This window comes from Moschus berezovskii, chromosome 6 (genome assembly GCF_049115385.1).
Source record: "Moschus berezovskii isolate FMDL1 chromosome 6, NW_MosBer_1.0, whole genome shotgun sequence".
Classification (NCBI taxonomy): domain Eukaryota; kingdom Metazoa; phylum Chordata; class Mammalia; order Artiodactyla; family Moschidae; genus Moschus; species Moschus berezovskii.
This window is the reverse complement of record NC_142465.1, coordinates 29,084,273-29,103,297: the sequence shown is the minus strand read 5'-3', so window position 1 is coordinate 29,103,297 and position 19,025 is coordinate 29,084,273. Positions and strand designations below refer to the sequence as shown.

Sequence of the window (19,025 nt, the reverse complement as noted above, 5' to 3'; positions counted from 1 at the left end):
TAGCAAACGTCTGAAAATTTTCTGTTCACTTTTTATTCATCATTCACTAGAACGCAAAAGCTCTAAAAACGAGGATCTTGTTTACCTTGTTCACTGCTAGGTCCCTCATACCTAGAAAAGTGACTGGCACTGGGAACTCATACAATCTACAATCTTTGTTAGGCCCCCTCACCTGCCCCCACCCCACTTCTAAGAGATCAGAAGCTCCCTGAGGCAGGACCACATCTGCTGTGCTGGTCACTGCAGTCCAGTGACTCGCGCATTGCCTGGTGTAAATCACTGAACAAGTAACTATGCAGTTGCCATGCCACGCTGTCACGTCTGTCTCCTTCTGCATCTTGCTTCCTTCTACTTGAAATGCAGACGTTCTCTCCCCAGGTCAACTCGGACTTGTTCCTTGAGGGTCAGCTCAGGCGTTGCTTCTCTGAAAGCATTCTGTGACTTCACAGCCAACCACATTGTCCTGCTCTGCTGGAAGGAGCCCCAAGCGCTATATTGTATAATGAGTACCTACTGACTACACTGAGAAGTTTTAGAAGTAGGCAGTACAGGTGTTTGCTCTGTCTTCCTAGCACAATGCAGGCAAGTATTTAGGCAGTGAGGGAACTGAATAGACAAGTTCCTGACTAAAATCAAAGTACTTTCTCTCGATATCCAAAGCAGCAGCATAGTACAGTATGTGTGTGTGTATAAATCTAGATATAGCATATCTATACACACATAGAAAATGCTTAAAGTCCTAAGTCCTACAATAAAGACACAATTTTACCTCTTATTAATTGTGTGACACTGGGTAAATCTCATATAGTTATTTTATTTCGTGTTCTCATTAAGTGGGGATAAGAAAAGCTAGCCACAAAGGTTTGTATAAGCATATAATGATAAACTTTTAAGCATTATATTCATCAATGTCACAGTATCCAACATACTGAAGGTACAAAGTAGTTTTTGCATCCCATTTACTCATTATTTAATCTATGAATTTTAACTAAAATAAAGATCTTATACACTTTTATTTTCTGACTACCACAACTAACTTCCTATTTTAGTAAATTTAAGAGACAGACTTATTGTCATGCAATCTTTAAGTGCTTATTATATACCAGACACTGCCTAAGCACTTTATATACAACAATTCATTTGATCTAACAAAAACAGTCAGAAGGATTGTTATTTTTGTCATTCTACAAATAAATACAGCAAGGTACAGAGAATTAAGAAACTTGCTTATGGTCACTGACACAGTAACTGATACAGCCAAAATTCAGAAAGTCAATCTGACTCTAGAGTCTCTGTTTTTTTGAAAGGGGAAGGATTTTCTGCTGCCAGTTTATTTCCATTATCATGATGCAAATTTGCCATGTTCAGTAATTTGAAAAAATGTGTGACCTGGAGAAGCCAGGTTCTTTTGACTTTATTATTTGAACCGGTAAAGGAAGGGACATCAAGTTTTTTCCTTGTTAAAAATGAGCCACATGCGAGCAGAAGAACTTTCTTCCTGTCTATTATTGTCATTCCCCCTGGAATGCATTTCCAGTTTTAAAATAGAAGTGATGATGGAAATCAGCTTCAAAATAGGCGATTTCAATTTACAGTTAAGTTTTACAGGATGCAGCTATAATATCTATATTCAGGACTCTGGAAACATTGCTTATTCTTATTCTTACATATAGACAGAAAAGGATATTTTTTCAGCATATATAGGGTAGCTAGCCTTGCTGCTTGAAAGTTGGCTCTGACAGTTCTGTAGACAGCTTTCCGAAGACCGATGAGATGCTGACTGGGATGCTGTCCAGCTTTATTAAATGGGCAAGCAGCACTGACCCTGTCAAGCAAACTTGAAAAGTAAAATGTGATACAACTGTACAGGTGTCCTAAAGTTTTTGTTTTCTAAATCCACAATTCTATTAAACTTAGGAAAAAAATTCTTTTTTCATTAGAAAATGGTTATAAATATTCCAACTCAGGTATCATAAATAGATATTTCCCTGACACATATACAGCCACCAGAAAAGAGACAACTGAAAAAAGAATACGTCCTCTGATATGGGGGGATCAATTAATTTTAATTGAAATAATAGTAGAAATGTAGGGATACTTATTTAAGATACTAACTTTTTAATATTGATACTCTATCTGCTAGAATATACCAAAGTGGTACTACTTTACATTTAGTTTTCAAAAACCTGATATCTACAGTAAGTAGGAAAGCCTTAATTATAATAAACTTTCATGTTCTTAATATGCATTTACATATGTTTATCAATCATATTTTTGGTCATTTGTACAGAACATTCAAATACTGTATAGAAATACATTCTGTACATTCATAAAAGTAGGGTAAAACTACTTACCCACCTGCAGCCACTGGCACTTACCTACTCAAAATGAAGTAGGGGACGCAGAAAGATAACAGAACCAGTGGCCAACAGGGGAATGCAAGTAGAAAGACAAAGTAAGGGTTACTAGATAGGAGCATAGCTACTCTCAAAACTGTTCAAGAGGAAGCACATTTCATAAGCACTTTTCCAAAGGTAAATGGGGGACTACCTATTTGTAACAATGCCATATAATGTATTATGCTTTTATAAATGAAATTATGATCTCCTATTACAACTTTCCGGACAACAGGTTTTCACCTAACTAGTAACTACTCCTAATAGTAAGACAAAATACTGGAATTTATGAATTTATTACACTATAACCACAAATTTGTAAAATAAGGCATCTAACTCAAACTTAAAAAAAATGTTAAACCAAATTAAAACACATTCAGGCATTAAAAATCTATAAAAAACAGGACAATGACTGATAGAGGCAAAGGTTTCAATTATTTGCTTAAGAGGAAAAATTGAGGCAGAATAAAACAGCACTAATATTTTCAACATATGGACACTACTGTTTGTGTTCCATTTTACTCAGTCTTGAAAATGAAAATATTTCTAAAAAATTATGATTCAAAATTTATTACTCCTCATAATTTTTTCAAATCCATTTACATTTAGATGGACACAAGTACATTTTTTCCAAAATTTTTTCTGTCGGCATTTGAGTAGATATACGTCATAATCCAGAGGGAAATCATGCCTAACTGGCCCATTTTAGCTCTTTGTTCTAATTGTACACATATGGGTAAAAATGGAACAAGGACAAAGGCACAGAACCATCAACACAAGGCTAAGCATTAACTGAACACATAGCCATTCTGCTTAACCAGTCAGTCCTCCCAATAAAATGTACAAGTCAAGAATGAAAAGGAACTATTACTTTTACTTAGTATAATTTTTAACTTTTAAAATTTGACAGTCAATATTTGTTATGCTCTATCAATAAAAGGACTTTACAATGGAAGGACCAAAATTAACAGACACTGAGGGCTGTTACATTTTGAACTGAGCAGAAAGAGAAGTTATAAAACCTCTCTCATGTCTCAGAAGTTTTAAACACTATTCCAAAACACAACAGAGTGAAGGAGGAGATGACTACTGGAGACTCTTCTACTTCCCTATTTCCTGATGTTCCAAATACAGCTTTTATTCAAGATTATTTAGGTTCTTCTCCAGGCAACAGCAGAGTGAAGGAAGTAATGACCACCCAAAGTTGTTCTGCCCACCTCTTTTCATGATTTTCCAGATACAACTAATTAATAGCAGTAATTTTTCTTTACTATATACTTACTTCCTCCCACCTATAGGCTACAAAGGTTATATAAATTATTAAATATACTATAGTACAACTGTCATGTGTGAGTATTTAGGTGGCAGTGTATAGGAAACCAAATCTGAGTCAGATGGAATGAACTTGAACATTTCCTCAACCATTTATAATTGTATGCCTTTAGTTGTATGCAAAATTGTCTAGCACAGTATATGGAACATAACTGGTGCTTTCCCTTTAATAACACAATAATAGGATGTCTATCCGGTACCTTAGTACACTTACACCTAGACTAGTGAATATTTAATTTTCTGTATTAAATATCACTGAGAGCATATGAGAGTGTCAGTGCCATAATATCTCCTAATATTAACCTACAGAATGTTATTAATACATGGCAAGATTTTTCAGAATGAATTTACGTGAAATCATCTATCATGTAAACTGAGTAAAGAGAGCATCTGGCGGTGAGTGAAGGGAACAAATATTTATCGGGTAACTACTGCATGCAAGGGTTATATATATATATAAAGTATTAAGTTCTCTATATTATCTCATATAACCACATGGTAACACAGAGAAATAATCATGATTCTCAAAACACTTTGGTTTCTCAAAGTAAATAAACAGACTCAGACTACTTATTAAATCTAGCATATAATGTATTTATTTCTTCACTTAGGTTAGTAGACTTTAATAAATACTAAAGAGAAACCTAGTTTTTTCTGTAAATACAACACAGAAATGAAAATAGGTAATAAATATTCTAATTTAACTAGGTAGCAGAACATAGTTATTTAAAAAATAAAATGAAAAATGAACTCACAGTGTAAATCCTCTGGAAATGACTTCAGTTTCTTGAATGAGACGTAAAGCTTTTCTCACAAGGTTTGTAAAACCTCGGCTATTTGTGGCTATATCTTCCAAATAGACACTGTATTTTTTTAGAGTTACTTGTAGTTTTGCTGTCCTCCATAATCGCAAAGCTCTTATGATCAGATAAACAAATAGAATCACTCCCCATACCAGCCAGGAAGATAAAATCCACCAAGTGGGAAGCATAACAAGCAAACTAATGAAGGCAAATATCACTGAGACATCCCTGGAACAAAGAAACCAAGAAAATTATATCCATCAGTCCAGAGAAAGATGAATTTCTCTAGTCAGTAATTGAGGTTTTCTAAAATAGATAAAATGCTAACTTCTCTATAAACTATGATTGTATAAAATATGACATTTAAAAAAATAACATGAAACAGTTAAAAAATATCTAGTACCACTATGTTGCTAGATACCACTGTCTAAAGCTAATAAGTTTAGGTGACAGATATAAATAGGTGTCTTCTGAATAAACTTTTTTTTTAAGATACGTACTCTTTAACCTAAAAACAATTACAGATTTTAAAATCTGATTTTATAAATATAAAAAAAGCTTTAATTTTTACTAGTTTTTAATACTAAAAACCTCATCAGCTATACTCTAATACAAAATAAAAGTTAAAAAATAACTAAAAATGTTTCATATTTGGAGATATTATGAGGTCTTTTTCCCTAAAATCAGACTAATTATTTGTGCAAAAACATATAATATCTCAACAAACTATAAGCATTTTTCCAATTAGAATTAATATATACTTTGTGAGTAATTGCTTTGAATAAAGTCATCTAATTTTAAGTTGTCATCGTAACAATTCTGGAATATACATATTTACTGAAGACCATAATATGGACAAGCTTTGTACTTTTATACTGCTTTAAGTGAAATCAAAATACGTATATTTTTAAATTTAGGCCAATTACAAACCTATAAATTTCTTTCAAGCAGTGAAGGCTTTAATGAAAATGTTTACATATAAAAAAGCAAATATAGGGGAGTTATATCTAAGAAACATCATCATTAATACCTGAAGATAGTTACAGTCAAACTATAAAGAAAATAGCATACAAGAATATTTAATAAATATTTACCTGCCAAAATCTCCCTTGTAATCCTTTACTGTTAGGCAATATTGGTAATATCATAGCAAAATCTCATCATATACTTTTATATATTTATAGCAAATCTATAAAGGGTTTATAGGCCTCAGTTGCTTAATCACCTTTGTGGTCAAAGGAATACAACGTTGTAAAATTCTGAAAACCTATGATTCCTTTGAGCAACTCCTTAAGTTCTTAAATTTTTAAACAGTAAGATGCTGTACACTTCATCATGACAGTATCTGAGTAACTACACATGTGGAAAACATTATACATGGCTACCTGTTACAAAATGAAGCATTTGTCAACATGACAGGAAAGACAGATAAATTCAGAACACTGAGGCCAATGAATGTAACTGCCCTTATAACTTAAACAGTTTGAGCCATAATTTAGTTCATTTAATAAACTCATACTTTAATAGAAAGAGGATATTAACAGTTCTGAATATATAATTCCTTGTTACTATACATATATATATTTCTTTTTTAACAGATGATGGCCCAGGACTTGTGCATTAAACACAAATACTTCAAGTGGTTGACAAGTTTTAAGACAATATGAATTGTCTATGTTCCCTATGATCTCATCTCACCTAACAAAGTAGGAATCGACTGTTTATCTCCATGTCTCATACTCTCCTGGGTGTCTCTACAATGTAATTATTATATAATCTATTAAGGGCAAAGAAACATGAAGAACTGGCTAGGACTTCATGCACACATGTGTATAAGAGATTCTTTTTGGGCATATGTTAATCCTGCTTGTTGGGTTGTTATACACAGAATTAATTACACTGAGTTGCAAGTACATAATAGTCAAACTAGATGTTTTTTTCCACTTTCATTTTAAATAGTATTTAGTTTATTTAGGAAGGTATCCTTTTTTTAAAAAAAATCTCTGGCATATCATTATATTAATTACAATGCTAAAATGTTTATAATGCCTTTATAATGGAGAGAATGATGACGGATTTCCTCTGCTAATACTCTAAATGTAAACAAAGGATAGATGTTTTCTGGACAGTACCAAATATTAGGGGTTGCCAGGGAGCAAAGTGTTGGAAGGTGTCCATTTTCCTGTTGTTGAGGTTGCCCTGCAGACAGGATACTGGGATCAAGCAGCTCAATCAGCTCCACATCCTCTTGTAACAGGACTTCCTGTTGCAGGATAGTATGGAGTGAATCGAGTCGGAATCCAATATCCTTGCCATTGAAAGACCGGAAGAGAGGTATTAATACACACATAATTTTGTATTAAATATTAAGCTCCTACCATGCTAATAAAATCAGAGGTGTTTATTTTCAGTATAGACTCCAAGAAGAAGAAACAATAGTCAGTCAATTTTCAGTATGATGTACAGGGTTATATTTTCACAGTAAATATGAAACAACAAAAAAAAACAGAGGTAGACATCATTGAGTCACATACTGGGTGAAATATGTATTTTTTACAGATTAATAAACCTGTTAAGCCTAATTAATTAAATGGCTGCAAAACAACATGGAAAATATAATCCTCTAACAGATATGCTGTCCCTAGATACTGTAAAAATATAGCCAACATCTAAGAATAACATCAGCAGGATCAAGGCTTTCTAAAAATGAAACATTCGAATATTAAAAAAAATACATCATTAAGGAATATAATACAAAATGACCCTAATGTGTGCACAGCATTTTATAGTTTACAAAATGCTTTCACATATACCAGCTCACTTATTCTTCCCTCTTTCCCTTTTATCCATCTATCAAGGAATATCTCATAGCATACCAGGCAACATGCTTGACACCAAAAACACAAAAAAATAAACAAGACATACAAGTCTTTACTCTTAGAGAGTTCAGAGTTAAAAAGAGAGGGCTGAAAGGTAAGCAGTTACAATATAAAGTGCAGACAAGTGTGACGAGGTATAACTAGGTTATTATGAAAACTGCATTGAGGGAATAAACCAGCAACAAAGAGAAAGTAAAAGAGCCTCAGCTTAGTTTTAAAGAATACACAAGAACTACCAGATGAAAGAGTTGGAAGAATGGGATGAGACAGAATGAAAGCAAGCCTCTTCTAGTTTGGGGACCTGTAAGTGACCCATATTAGTTTTGGGCAGAGTATACCTGGTGGAGAGATGAGAGACGAAGTAGCAATGTTAGGGCAGTTCTCACAGTAACCCTGTCATGTGCATTATCATTTTCTGTCCATTCTATAGAGGAAAAACTGAAGCTCAAAGAGACTAAGTAACTTTCCAGAATTCTGATTTTAAATCATATGTCTTTGGTAGTTAGTTGATTCTGCTTCCCTGAATATAGTCTTCTCTATTTGAAAATTTATATTTTTATTTTGCATTTGATTCAAGAATAGAATGATCCTGTTGTATGATAAAAAATAAAGAGAATGTTCAATGGACAAGGCCTTTAGCAATCAAAGTAAAATCAGTTAGGTCTAGGGTTTCCTCCTCTTAATCATTCCCACACCACAGATTGTAGCCCGAGCTCATCATGAGGACTTAAGGAAGAAGGCAGTGATCCACACACTCCAAGTACATATCCTCTTGATCATGGGTTGTACACACCACTTTTAGAGAAGAATATTTTTAATATGAAGGCTATTTGGATATATTTCTTATCAATAATAATAATAAAAAAGAATCTCAGTGGAATGCTGATCTTCTGTTTAGCCCGATATGGATTTTACCATCTACTGATACACCCTGGATGTACCTCTGCAGCACTTTTATGGCTCAGTTTGAACTACTGCTTCTTCTCTTTCACAACCCTAACATTAGGAACTACTCAATTTTTTGACATTCCATCCCACTTTCATAAATAGAGAACAGCACGACTTACTTTACACTACTGATGAGGGTGGGAAGGGGGACAGGGGCTGCAGAATATCGACAGCAGGTGGGCAATGGGAGGCAGGGAGGGCAGTGGGTGGGGCAGGGTAGCTTTTCAAGTAATCTTTGAAATAAATCATGTATCAGCCTTATAATTTGGTTTGGATTCCCCCATCAGACAGGACCATATTCAGATGTAAATATTAAAAATAAAACTTTTGCTACAAAAACTTGAAAGCAGGACTTCTATGAGACTTCTATGTACTTATATATGGGTAAGTTTAAAAGAAGCCTAATTAATGAAGGCCAACACTGTCAGAAAGGGGGAAGCTATTAACACAGGTGGGAGCTATTCCTCTGCACAGGCTCTCTTATGGACCTGCTGCTTCATCAGGATGGAGAAGGCAATGGCAAGCCACTCCAGTACTATTGCCTACAAAATCCCATGGATGGAGGAGCCTGGTAGGCTTCAGTCCGTGGGGTCGCTAGGGGTCGGACACGACTGAGCGACTTCACTTTCCCTTTTCACTTTCACACATTGGAGAAGGAAATGGCAACCCACTCCAGTGTTCTTGCCTGGAGAATCCCAGGGACAGGGGAGCCTGGTGGGCTTCTGTCTATGGGGTCACACAGAGTCAGACACGACTGAAGTGACTTAGCAGCAGCAGCAGCTTCATTAGGAACTCACTTTCTTCAACACCACTCCTTGGCACTAGATCTGCAAAACTGGGATAAAGCCTTCCCAAAACCAGTGTGATTTGAGGTAATATTGATAATATTGGTGCTCTGTGCTGGGTGGGGGAAGTGTACTCTGTGAACTTTGGCTTACCCTCAACAAGTCTCAGTGTCAAGACTTAGTGCCTGGTTTATATCCTGGTCCCACAACTTAAGCAAGTTAATTTTTCTGTTCAGTTTCCTCATCTGCAAAGAGGATAATAACAGGAATCACTTCATAGGGTTGCTGCAAGGATTAAATAAGTCAGTATTTATAAACTGCTAAGAGTATCTGGCACACAGTAAGCACTATGTAAGTGTTAGCTGTTACTGTTGTTAGTACATATGAAATACTTAAAAATACAATAAAGAAAAGCATGTATAATGTAAAAACCTACAGAACACAGCACACATAATTATTACAAGGTTGTTGTAGAAAAGAGATCCAACAGGCTGTAGTTTCTGAGAAAGGTCCTGAGGAAGAGCTAGAACTGCTTATTGAAAAGATTCCAATAATAGAAATATGGAACACAATTCACAGTATAATAGTATATAAATAGAGACTAGGCAAGGAATAAACAAAAAGGAAGATTAAACTGGGCTGATGATATATTGGTGGATAGAAGTGGAAAGGTAGATTAAGGCCAAATTATGCAAACACTTTCATGCCAGTCAAAGTGATGAACTGGACTTGACTTGGTAGATAGTAGGTATCTTTTTAGAATCTAAACAGGGAAATAGCATGAGACGATAACTTAGGAAGAATACTGCCTGGATGGAATGAAGAGTATGAGAAGCACTGCTAAAGAATAAAGAGATTTCTATTGTGGCCCCTAAGGATGAAGAAAACATATTCATGTGTCAATCTACTTCAATGATCTTACACACTTTTGAATATATAGTGCTATTTAATCAAGCTGGTGAGGATCAGGTGAGACAACTTCTAGGCAAGCACTTTATAGGCTAAAAAGTATTTAGAGAGTGCCAATACCACTAGTATCATAGTTGCTATAAATTTCTTTTTAATCTTTAAGAAGAAAAGTACTACCTTAATGAAAATGAACAATAATAAAATGTTCAGATATCATGGAGAAATTGCCAGTATCTTTATAAAAGGAAAGAGGGACTCATTCAATATCTGTATAGCTAACAAAATTTTAAATATTTTATAATCAAGAGAAAAAAGTCAAGCAACTTCATGCCACATGCCAACTGGGCAATTCCTTATTCTATTACTTGTGAACTATTTCTCAGGTATGTACTTCCTAAAATTCTCCATAATCTAGGCACAAAAGAGATGCATACAAAAGCTGGCACTTTAAAGTGAGACATGACATGAAGCATGTGGCCAGTGAAAAAGATCCAAGAATGAAAAGATCTGGACTACGCACACTATGATTAAACCACAGAAAAATGTATATGCACCCATATACCTTACCACAGGGCTTCCCTCATGGCTCATCAAAGACCGAGCCATGTAAAGAATCCACCTGCAGTGCAGGAGACGCGGGTTCGATCCAGAGGTAGGGAAGATCCCCTGGAGGAGGCTATAGCAACCCACTCCAGAATTCTTACCGGGAGAACCCCATGGACAGAGGAGCCTGGTGGGCTACAGTCCAGGAGGTTGCAGAGAGTCAGACATGACTGAAGAGACCAAGCACATACCTTGCCACAGTCCTAGTATCACTGAAGAATGAAGATGGCTCCACCTGGATAGAGACGTTATTCTATGCAGATGAAAAGATACTTCATTGACCTTCTCAAAACACCTACGGAGATGAACCCTAAACAGAGAACCTGCCCAAATGGATTGCTAAAAAGGTAATTTTAGTCAGAAAAAACAACATACAAACTAGCGAGGTGGTACATTATAACAGAAAGAGCCTGGGTTTTGAAACCAGGAGACTTGAGTTCAAATTCTGACTCACTTTCTAGCTGAACATTTTGAACAACTCTCTTAATTTATTCTTAACCAAACTGAAATATCTGAACCTCAGGCTTTCCAAATGGTAAACCATACTGAACCTAATATAGTGTTTAGGTTACCAAATCAATATGTGAAAGCACTTTGTAAACATCCCTTATCAAATGAAAATTTACAAGAATAATAATTAAATTATCATCTTAAGATCATAGGCCAGCAGAAGATTCTGAAATGTGCTTACTTGTGAGAGAATTTTATTTCTTTAAACTATACTACCTATTATTAATATTAGGATGTAAAAACATTGAGGCATTCCTTCTTGGGGCTCAGAGATCAAGCAGGTCTTTGGGAAATTCTCTGATTTATCAATCCCAGAAGACTAAATTTTATACATGAAGTTGTCAGAGAATGGTGGGCTTCCCTGGTGGCTCAGATGGTAAAGAGTCTGTCTGCAATGCAGGAGACCTGAGTTTGATTCCTGGGTTTGGAAGATCCCCTGGAGGAGGGCATGGCAACCCACTCCAGTATTCTTGCCTGGAGAATCCCCATGGACTATAGCCCACAAGGCTCCACCCATGGGGTAGCAAAGAGTCAGACACAACTGAGTGACTAAGCACATAGCACAGGGAATGGTAAATTAATGATAAATAGGGAGGAACCACACTCTTGATTTTGCCCAAACTTTGTAATCAAAGGCTGTGGAATAGAGACAATCAAGTTCCTAATGAAAAGAGGGAAGATCCCACTAGTGGATCTATTCTCTAACTCACTGAGAGGAATACCCGTCAGTGGAGGAAGATGGCAGCAGGACATGAGTAATCTAATAAATAGGTGTTCAATAACTATCAGAATATCCTATTCTCAATAGCTAACAACCTCTGAGAAGATCTATGAAATACTACTGAGTCCACATGCAAGATACCAGTTATTGAAGAATCTCCTTTTTCTTTCGTTGATACAAACTTTTTTAATACTTCATGAAGCGGATAATCTCCTTTTAGAGAATAGCTCAGAATTTCTAATTAAAATTAGTCACTGCCTAAATCAGTGGCAAAACAAATTTGGATTCATTGATTTTCTCATTGGAAAAGAAACTGGAGCCCTGAAAAGTGACCAAAAAGTAAAGTGAATACTTACCAACTTGTGAAGTAAGTCATCATTCTTATAGGACTGAGCCAAAATCCAACTCTTGATGGTTTCAGCCACTTTTAACAGGATGCCTTGCTGAAGGAGATGAATGACATTGTGCAAGATTATTAAACCACATCCAAACATCAGAATAACTTCAAATAACCTACTTCTAATTAATCACATTTTTTTAATCAGAAAAAGAAAGTTAAAATCATCGAGGTTGTATTATATGCTATATTACATGCTTTGCCAGTATGTCTCAGTCTCCTTATTGATCCGAAGTTTAATCGTATATCAGAATCACCTGGAGATTTTAGCTAGGACCATACTCCCAAGCCCCCCAACTAAACATTCAGATTCAGTGAGTTTGGAATGGGACCTGGAAACATTATCTTGGGTACACTATGTACTAATACCACCTATGTCAACATGATGATGTTATGGGTATTTCAAAATGAAAGCCAAGTGCTCCAAGTTCTTAAATATTAAGAACAATTCATTCTACAATATAAAGCAGAAATTTATTTTAACAATTTTAGAATAACTGTCTCATATTGAAATATGTTATATTACGGAATCAATCAAAAATTCAGTTTACCTTATTAGCTCATTTCCTGAGCAGGCCAGTAAATGGAGTTTACATTCACTGAGTGACTATAATATTCCAGGTACTGAAAAAGGGTTACAGGAACAAAGATGAATATACACAACTGCTGTTTTCAAGAACTTAGAAGAGACAGTACAAATAATTACTAACTAATGTAAAATCTAGGCTTCCCTGATAGCTCAGTTGGTAAAGAATCCACCTGCAATGCAGGAGATCCTAGTTCAATTCCTGGGTCGAGAAGATCTGCTAGAGAAGGGACAGGCTAACTGCTCCAGTGTTCTTGGGCTTCCCTTGTGTCTCAGCTGGTAAAGAATCTGCATCACAACATTTTGTAGTGCAGGAGACCTGGGTTCAATCCCTGGGTTGGGAAGATCCGCTGAAGCAAGGGAAAGACTACCCACTCCAGTATTCTGACCTAGAGAATTCCATGGACTGTATAGTCCATGGGGTCACAAAGAGTCGGCCATGACTGAGCGACTTTCACACTTTCTTTCACAATGTAAAATCTGGAGAAGTGTAGGAGGAAGGAGTTCAAGAGGAACTGCCACTGGAGCTAAGCCCAGGCAAGGGACAAGGATGAGTACAGGAGGGAGCCATGGAAGCATATGCATGAGGACGGCGGCAGCTAAGAGTCTGGGCCAGCAAAGAGCCAAGGGAAGAACAGAAGAGAAATGAAGTTTAAGAGGTACACTGAGACAGATCTTAAAAGACTGTGGTCTTAATAGTTTTGAATTTATCCCATAGACTATGAGGAGTCATGGAAGGTTAATACAAGGAAGCGAAACAATAAAAATTTGCATGTTAGAAAAATAACTGGCAACAGAGCAGTGGCTGTACTAGCAAGGAAATAGTGTAGCCAAGAGGCATGATTAGGAGGGTACGTAATAGTCCGGCTAAATAATGATAAAAACTTGCACTAGGGTAGTAAAAAACAGCAATAACTAAGGATTAGATTTTAGAAAGAAGCTGAAGTCACTTACTGACCAAATCAGCCTTAGAGTATGGGAAACTGTAAGATAAATTGAGAGGGCAGTAATTTGGGAATATAGAAAAATATTTTGTTTCAGGGGTGCTGAGAAAAAAAGCTCTGCTTTAGGCATGTTGAATATGAGTTTCCTGGAGCACAGGCAGATGGAAATGTCTAACAAGCATCTGGAACTCAGTGAAAATGGAGAATAGACAAAAGTGCCAGTGAGGGCAAGAAAGTCGATGAGATGGCTCAAAGAAACAGAGACTAAGCAGAGGACTGATGCTAACACTTTATGGAAGGAATGTTTAAGAATAATCCCAGGAAAAGAAACCAGAGAAATATACAAAGAATGAATATTCATGATGAGAATACCAATACAGAATACTCAGTAAGTACCTAACAATCACATTTTTTAAAAAAAGTCTAAAAATGGTGACTGTTTCATCATGAACTCATACAGAAAATTTGCTTTTCAAAGGAAATAACTGGAACTTCATCACTTGAACAGAATCTGGGGGGCAATTCTAAAAATATCCCCTAAGAAGGAACAAGAAATCTTTTTAAAATTTAGATGCCCCAGATTTATATAGAAAAAATTCATTTTAGAGAGATGTACCTTATGCAGTTGAAATGTGTAACATGAAGATTAAATGAACTTTCTAGATATGTGGTAATTTTGAAAAACACCTTCTGGCTATGCTTTTAACTACTCCTCAATTTCTGAGAGGATGAACTTTTAAACTCTTATTTATTTATAAACTAATAACAATACTTCTAAATGTAAAAATACTGTCATAAATGAAAAGAATTAAATACTTATAAAACCCAAGTTTATATACACACACACGAGGTCAATGTCCATCTCCAGCCCCAACACTATCCCTTGACCCATCCTTTGTCTTTTGTTGCCAAGTAATCTCAAATTCAAATTTTAATCTATGAATAATCTTTTAGATATATCTTTCAGTTCAGTTCAGTTGCTCAGTCGTATCCGACTCTTTGCGACCCCATGAATCACAGCACGCCAGGCCTCCCTGTCCATCACCAACTCCCGGAGTTCACTCAAACTCATGTCCATCGAGTCGGTGATGCCATCCAGCCATCTCATTCTCTGTCGTCCCCTTCTCCTCCCGCCCTCAATCCTCCCAGCATCAGAGTCTTTTCCAATGAGTCAACTCGTCGCATGAGGTGGCCAAAGTATTGGAGTTTCAGCTTCAGCATCAGTCCTTCCAATGAACACCTAGGATTGATCTCCTTTAGAATGGACTGGTTGGATCTCCTTGCAGTCCAAGGGACTCTCAAGAGTCTTCTCCAGCACCACAGTTCAAAAGCATCAATTCTTCAGCGATCAGCCTTCTTCACAGTCCAACTCTCACATCCATACATGACTACTGGAAAAACCATAGCCTTGACTAGACGGATCTTGGTTGGCAAAGTAATGTCTCTGCTTTTTAATACACTATCTAGGTTGGTCATAACTTTCCTTCCAAGGAATAAGCGTCTTTTAATTTCATGACTGCAATCAGAATCCGCAGTGATTTTGCAGTCCAAAAAAATAAAGTCTGACACTGTTTCCACTGTTTTCCCACCTATTTCCCATGAAGTGATGGGACCAGATGCCGGTTTTGCTTTTAAAACTTTCCCCAGAAATATTTGTATTTGAAAGGAACAAGGAAGAAAGGATTTAGGTAGGGAGGACTCTCAAATCTGGTTCTGGTCTGTGTGCACACTCACTCCCTTAACTCCTTCCTTGTGAGAGTTAGCTAAAAAAAAACCACCGTTTCACTGGTGTTTACTCTGCTGTTGCATTTGGGTCCAGCTTGGCTACTTCACATTTTAGAGTTTTTTCCTAAGAATAACAAAAGGAAAGATCCTTCCCTTTCTATCTTACAGAGTAAATGATTAACTGAAAACTTTAAAATCTTCCTCCCAAAAGTAACTGACTCCTATATTAAAACACTGATTAAACTAGAATGCTCAAGAAATGAGGTAATCTGGTTATATTTTTTTCTATTAGAATTCTTTTTGTTAAAACTGAAATGTACTGGAATATTTTCTTATTTTAGTAAATACAATAATAGAGCACTAATAGAGCACAAATCAGGAGAAGGCAATGGCAACCCACTCCAGTACTCTTGCCTGGAAAATCCCATGGATGGAGGAGCCTGGTAGGCTGCAGTCCATGGGGTTGCGAGAGTCGGATATGACTGAGCGACTTCACTTTCACTTTTCACTTTCATGCATTGGAGAAGGAAATGGCAACCCACTCCAGTGTTCGTGCCTGGAGAATCCCAGAGATGGCGGAGCCTGGTGGGCTACCGTCTATGGGGTCGCACAGAGTCGGACACAACTGAAGTGACTTAGCAGCAGCAGCAGCAGCAGAGCACAAATCAATTTAGTGAACCTAATTATTGGTGGCTTCTTCTAGTACCTCAGCCTCAACTACGAAATACTTACTATATAAAAATATATGATACTGCAGATATAAAGGGCAGTAAAAATGGAGGTAAATATACTTACTCCATTTATATCTTTGAAATAATTTATTAAATGTTAATTTGCTTTCTCTTTAAAAAAAAAATTTAAAGAAGAAAATTCTAGTTATTGTAGGAGTCCTATAGTTGGGCTCCCATTAAGGTATTGATTTTTGTTTTTTGTTTTTTTCTGGTTCACTCTAAGTAACTTCAATATTTAAATAAGCAATATATTTTGATCCTCAATCATATTAATTTCAATTCATTATACAAATTACCCTTGAGATAGTCCAAAATACCAAGGATTCACGTTTATCTAAACAGATACATACCACTGATGAAATAAAAACTAAAGTCTTAACCAGTGCAGGGGAAAAACATGGAGGTGCCAATAAGGTGTTTTAATGTAAGGATAAGGATAAAGGCAATTTAAATAATCAGTAAAAGACAAAAGATTGAGTCACAGAGAATGAAGATGCCTTCTTACTTTTGGCAGGGCTCTTGCAGGAGGCTTTTGCTGTCCCTCTGTCACTGTGCTTTTTTCTGCTTTTGGTGACAGAGAAGAACATACTTCAAAGTCTGTGTGTCCCAGATCCTGTAAGTACTGGTAAAGTGGAGAATTCTGAAAGAGATATAAAATAAATTTCAAGATAATTACTACAGTTGACCCTTTAACAACATAGGTTTGAACGACAGGGTTCCACTTTGATGGTTTTAAAAAATAAATATACACTACAGCACTACATATGGAGGGGTGGCTGAAGCCCAGGAAAAGGAAGTGAGAGGAGGGAGGACTGACTGTGAGGTTGTATGAGGGTGGGTGCCTCTAACCCCCCTGTATTTCAAAGGTCAACTGTATTTTAAGTTTTAGAGACCAAATTCAACATTATGACAAGTATGCCCAAACTGAATTATTTACACAATGCCACTTAACATCAAAAGAAAAAAAAAAAATCAACAATTCAGCAGGGTTAACTCAAAAAAGGAAAAACTAAATAAAATAGACATTCTTTGAATGTCAGCAAGAAAAAATGAATTTAGGAATATAAATAGATTTAAGCAATTTCTTTGTCCAAATTTTTATAGTATTAGAATAAATCGCTTCAAAATAGCTAATCCTGGCTAAATATAGCTTCAAAAAGGACTCACAGTGAAAAACAGTTATTACTTGAAGCCAAGAAGCAATGATTATACTGTATCAATTATAAATTTATCATACAATCATACTGATTAAGTCAATCAGGCACAGATGAGTATTATGGATCATATGTCAGCACTGAAAACAAACTTAAAACACCAAGAAAGTTACCAAAATAAGCTTACATACAAGCATATGGCAAATAAGAGACAGTGTAGGTTAAGAACAAAAACTTTGGAGCCAGACTATTTGGATTTAGATCCCAACACTGCCTCCTACCAGCTTGGAAACCCATGGTGATTTATAATCTTTCTATGCTTGGGCTGTCTAATCTAAAAATAGGTATAATAATTAATACCTAAACCATAGGGTTCTAGGACTAAATAAATATAAAGCATTTGGAGCAGTCCCTACCACACAGTAATTGTTCAATTTACACCTCAACTTTATATAAGCTATGTGCCAAGAGAGATTATGGAATAGAACAGAGAAACATCCTTACCACTATCGAATGAAAATCCATGGGACAATTTTAGATAAATGCTTTACCATCATCATTACTACTGTTATTCCCATTTCATAGATGAGGAAAGATTCACTCACCTAGAGAAAGCAGGATAGGTCTCACTCCAAAGCTAATGCTCTGAAATATTTTGCTATATTACCTAAAATTATAAACAGCCTCCTGTGTTTAGAAAAGACACCAAAGAAGCTTACATACAGTTTAGTATAGAGACATGAAGCAAATGAATAATTACAAGAATGTACTGGTTGATATGGAAACAGAGGAGAGGCAGCTAAATGAGAATAATACTTTAAGGGAATATATATCTTTGAATTTGGAAAAATGAGGAAGAGTGGGAATTTGCTGGACTGGTAGCAATTCACTGGCTATTAATTTGAGAGCTATTGGAGATGAGTGCCTTCCTTTGAAGCTATGTTTAATCTCTCCTTTGAGAAAAATAGGCAAAGCATTTAAAAATAAGGAGAAAGAACTTATAGTCTCATCCCTAAATCAGACTTAAAATCTCTAGTGGCAGAAATGGTTAATCTATTATGCATAATGTATTTTCAAATATTGCCTTGAATTACTCAATCTGTATTTTCAAACTGAACTGTGAACCCCATCTTGCTCTGTCCCCAGAATGGCAAAAGAACAAGAATACTAGTTCTTTTGGGCTGACCTTTAGAAAAGTTTACATACTTAAAAAAAAAAAACAACACCCAAACTTGTTTTTAAGACAGTAGAATCCTTTCTTCAAACGAATTCCCATGGGGAAGAACAATAAATAAAATGGATCAAAGTGGAGTTATTCTAATTCAAGGGTCATCAAACTTCTTTTGCAAAGGCCAGAGAGTAAACATCTTAGGCTCCAGAGGCCATATGGTCTCTGTCGCAACTAATCAAGTATGCTGCTGTAGTGTGAAAGCAGCCACAGACGACACACAGACGGATGAATGTGGTTTACGTTCCAATAAAACCTTATTTATGGAAATAGTGAACTTCTTATAGTTTTCATGTGTCACAAAATAACATTCTTTTGATATTTTTCCCAACCATTAAAAATGTAAAAACCATTCTTTGTTCACCAGCCATATA

General features: G+C 35.9%; 1 protein-coding gene across 4 annotated transcripts in view; it reads right to left on the bottom strand.

Moving 5' to 3' along the window:
- VEZT (vezatin, adherens junctions transmembrane protein) overlaps positions 1–19,025 on the bottom strand; it is a 77,655-nt gene that overhangs the window by 31,453 nt on the left and 27,177 nt on the right. For 3 of the 4 annotated variants that reach the window (XM_055396770.2, XM_055396773.2, XM_055396772.2), the window contains exons 2-6: positions 16,775–16,909; positions 12,243–12,329; positions 6,664–6,839; positions 4,484–4,759; positions 1,688–1,837 (exon numbers count right to left, since the gene is read on the bottom strand). In XM_055396770.2, the coding sequence (XP_055252745.1) occupies positions 1,688–1,837; positions 4,484–4,759; positions 6,664–6,839; positions 12,243–12,329; positions 16,775–16,909 (824 nt within the window). The remainder of the gene's footprint in view (positions 1–1,687; positions 1,838–4,483; positions 4,760–6,663; positions 6,840–12,242; positions 12,330–16,774; positions 16,910–19,025) is intronic. The other variant, XM_055396771.2, reaches the window with a different exon arrangement.